General features: G+C 43.0%; 1 protein-coding gene across 1 annotated transcript; it reads right to left on the bottom strand.

Annotated features, from left to right (window-relative positions):
- Positions 1-924: 924 nt before the first annotated feature.
- On the bottom strand, positions 925-3,151 carry foxd2 (forkhead box D2). Its single transcript, XM_028443571.1, has one exon. The coding sequence runs from the start codon at positions 2,697-2,699 to the stop codon at positions 1,599-1,601; it is 1,101 nt and encodes a 366-aa protein (XP_028299372.1). The 5' UTR covers positions 2,700-3,151; the 3' UTR covers positions 925-1,598.
- Between the last annotated feature and the right edge of the window lie 787 nt (positions 3,152-3,938).

The raw sequence follows: 3,938 nt of genomic DNA, 5'->3' as shown, positions 1-3,938 counted from the left end.
AAATAAAGGAGGCTTTACATCCCCCTTCTGTCTGGAAACGTGCTCAAACAACTCTGAAAAAAGGCCAATTGGGCCTGTTTTCTGAAGCCGGACGAGTCCTACTGCTTCTTCTTTTATACGGACCTATAGACACAGCACAGATGACATGAAAGCGGAGCAAACCGAGGGCCTTTTGAGAAGATTGCTTGTGTGTGTGTGTGTGTGTGTGTGTGTGTGTGTGTGTGTGTGTGTGTGTGTGTGTGTGTGTGTGTGTGTGTGTGTGTGTGTGTGTGTGTGTGTGTGTGTGTGTGTGTGTGTGTCACAAAGGGGGGGGGGGGGGGGGGGGGGGGTGTTAGACCGCTCACTGCGCCACATTCACTCCCCTGGACCAGGGATCCGCACTGACAACATCAACAAGCGGCCCCCAAAAAAGCCGCATTATACTGGATTGGAGCCTGATGAAAAATGCTGCTACAAATTAGCAACGAAAAGCTCCAAAAGACCGTGGGTATGTCCCCTGTTCACTTTCAATTACGGACCTCCGAGGCCTGCGAACGTCCCCCTATTCATTTTTGGGGGCCCTTTGTAACTTGTCAGAAAATAGTCCCTTTATAACCGAGAAAGAGCCACACACGGAGGAATGCTTGCTCACTGTTGCGTGATATTCATGAACGTTTTACGGCTATTTGCATCACACCATCTAACCAAGACATTTGAAAGCTGATTTTCTGATCATTTGCACACCTTAAGAAGGCCATGTATTGTTTAAAATTGTTGTTAAATTTAATAATAATTACGATTGGCAGAAAAAGCAAAGTCTTAAAGTAATGGCTGTCCTAAATGAAAATATTTTGTATAATAAAAAAATAAAATAATTAAATATCTGTATATAGAAATTAATCACTTTTGACCAAATGTCTACATTTCCATAGAAGAAAACGGTTATATGTTTCAATTGATTCAACATTTATTATTCTTGTCATTACAACAAAAATGACCTATGGACATTAAGGTGTTCATCTAATGGCAACACACGACATAACTGCATGTTTTACAGATTAAATTGTGAACAGGGGGAACAAATAAAAGGCTGAGGGAGGTATTTCACCCTGTTACACCAAAACCACATATAAACTACGTGTTCACCAACAACATGAAATGATACAGTCACGAGTTCACCAATCAGGGGTAGTGGTAAAGGGAAATAAAATAAAACATGCCAGAAATATCCCTTTCCATTTCTAACTGAAACCTGAGTTTAGCGTTTTCTTGTCAGCCTCTAATAATAAAGAGTGTCACACTCACAGGAAAAAAAATAATTATATAATAAATCACATTGAAAATCTTTTTCAAATTTAGGAATAGTTATCGTTAAGATTTATTTTTCACTTACAAATGAAGTCAGATTTTAGGCAGGCATTGTAAACAATAATACTTGTGTATATTTACAACCCATAAATAAACAATTTTCTCCTCTTTTTTGTGAAAGTGGGAGAGCAAAATCACTCTTACTTTATTCCGTGAGAACAATCCCTTTTACGCAGGACGACGCCACAGTTGGCTATTTTCTAATAAAGAGTTTTTAGGGAGATTTGTACTTTTTCCACTTTGGGAAGTCTTTAAAAGGGACAAGTGTTCATAGTCGGTGTTTTGTTTGGAAAAGTCTGACTTTGTGGTGGTATTAGGCCCTCCTGTGATAAGTTCAAATGAGTGGAAACAGAGGCCAGCGCAGGAGTCAGCATGGCGAGGATCTGAGCCTGGCTGCTCGGCTGCGCGCTGAAGGACGAGGCGGTGGAGTTGGCCGCGCCGATGATGTTGTCAATGGAGAACGAAGGCCGGTTCGGAACGCTACTAGAGTCCGTCTTCATCGTTGGCAGAGAGGGGCTAAGGTGAGGGTAAAAGGGCTTCCTTAAATCGGCCCCGAGTAGAGAAGGCAGGTGATGCGGTGCTGGGAATATGGAGGCTGATGAGGGCAAGGTGCAGGGGGCGTTGGGAAACGGGAACGAACCACCTGTGTGGTGTGGATGGTAATGGCCGTGGGCTGCATGGAAGTTCTGCAGCTGAAGTCCATAGTTGTATCCGTACGGCCCGTATCCAAACCCGGGTAGAAAGCCACCAGAGTCCCGGAGGATTTCATTGGTTTGGTGCCTCTTAAAGCGCTTCCTCCTGCGTAAGAAGCTCCCGTTGTCGAACATGTCTGCAGAATCCGGGTCCAGGGTCCAGTAGTTGCCCTTCCCGGGGTTGCCTGGTTCCCGGGGGATTTTCACAAAACAGTCGTTCAGGGAAAGATTGTGGCGGATGGAGTTTTGCCACGCAGGGAACTTTTCCCGGTAGTAGGGGAATCTGTTGCTGATAAACTCACAGATCTCACTGAGGGTCAGGCGTTTCTTGGGACTCTGGAGGATGGCCATCGTGATCAGGGCGATGTAAGAGTAAGGTGGCTTCACAAGTGCACTTTTCCTGGGTTTGTCCCCTAATGCAGTTCCGTTCTCCGCGCTGGAGCCCAGTTGCTCTGCAGGACAGTCGGAGCTGCTGAGTCCGGGAGACGGCACCCTCTCCCCTGCGCTCTGGGAGTAATTATCGTCCGAGTCATTGTCCAAGTTGAAGTCGTGGTGGATGTACTTTCCGTCATTCCCAACGGATATGTCACCACCAACAACATCAATGTCTACATCTTCAGACAAAGCAGAGCTGTCGGACATATCCGTGCCCAAAGTCATCCTCGGACAGGCGGCTTCACTCCTCCTTCTCTCCAAGACGTTTTCCTTCTCCGAGTGAAGCTACTGAGCCAGAGCGCACGCACACGCACAGCCTCCCCTCACACGCTTTTGCTTCCCCTGCAGCTTTACCTCCAACCACTCAACGCACACATGATTGAAACTGTCACAAAAGACAAGAGGATGAGTGACCTCTCAATCCGCGTCCCCCGGTGTCTGCTGGCGGCCAAGGGTGGCCGTGCGAGGTTGGAATCTGGGAAACTTCTAACGCACGGCTGTAAAAAGGACATCAAAAGATGTGTTTCTTGATGATCCTGTGTTTCCTCCTGATGCGTGGGTTCGTCTGCAGCCACACAGAAGATTTGTGGTTTAAAAAAGCTTCTTTTTTTCCTTCTGCATATCAAAGCAGCTCTCGAAAATATTGTTTTACGCACGGATTGGGTGGGTATACCAACCAGACTGTCACACTATCCTCCTTCGCTCTCAAAAGGTATTTATAGGGGCCATGCTGATCACGTGGTTTTTGTGTCACTGTGACCAGGAACTGGAAGAAATTAACTGGTGAAAAATATCTTTTCATTATGAATTTTAAGCTTTTTCTCCACTATAGGACGTTTATATTTTAACATGAAGTCTGCATGGTTATATATCTTACTGGTCTGCATTTTTTTCTTATTTTCGACATTTTTAGGCGTTTGAACCTCTTAATATACATCAAATATACAATTCATCAAATAAATAAGGTATTGGACATATCTGAAAAGCTTTAAACGAACTATTTGCTGTTGATATTTTTTCTTTCCAATAAAAAATAGAAGATTAATATGACCTTTATTCCTGATTGTTTCCCAGACTGAGTTAAGTGAACTCACACCGTCCAAGGTCAATGATCTTTGAAAATACAAAAGTTGCACAAATGCTCTAAATGATTTGAAATTAAAATTAAATACATTTATAATAATAATAATAATAATAATAATAATAATAATGTTTGTTTTTTTTCATTTAACCAAACGAAATTTTAGCCGGGTATTTTATTTATATGCTAATACTGTATACAGTATATATTTTCCTCTTTCCCTCATTGATTCCTAATATAGCCATATTGACCTTAACGTCATCATATCATGTTGATAATAACGGCCAGTAATTAGTCAATAACTTCTACTGAGTTTGTTGTTTGTATTTATTACTAACAAATGCGCATTTCGTATCGATCAGCTGCTTCGGTGTGTCTCTGCC

This window comes from Gouania willdenowi, chromosome 4 (genome assembly GCF_900634775.1).
Source record: "Gouania willdenowi chromosome 4, fGouWil2.1, whole genome shotgun sequence".
NCBI lineage: Eukaryota > Metazoa > Chordata > Actinopteri > Blenniiformes > Gobiesocidae > Gouania > Gouania willdenowi.
The sequence above is the reverse complement of the archived record's forward strand: the minus strand, read 5'-3'. Positions and strand labels throughout refer to the sequence as shown.

Bases quoted from the DNA above. Each gene is read 5' to 3' on its own strand.
- foxd2 (XM_028443571.1), bottom strand. From the start codon at position 2,699: ATGACTTTGGGCACGGATATGTCCGACAGCTCTGCTTTGTCTGAAGAT.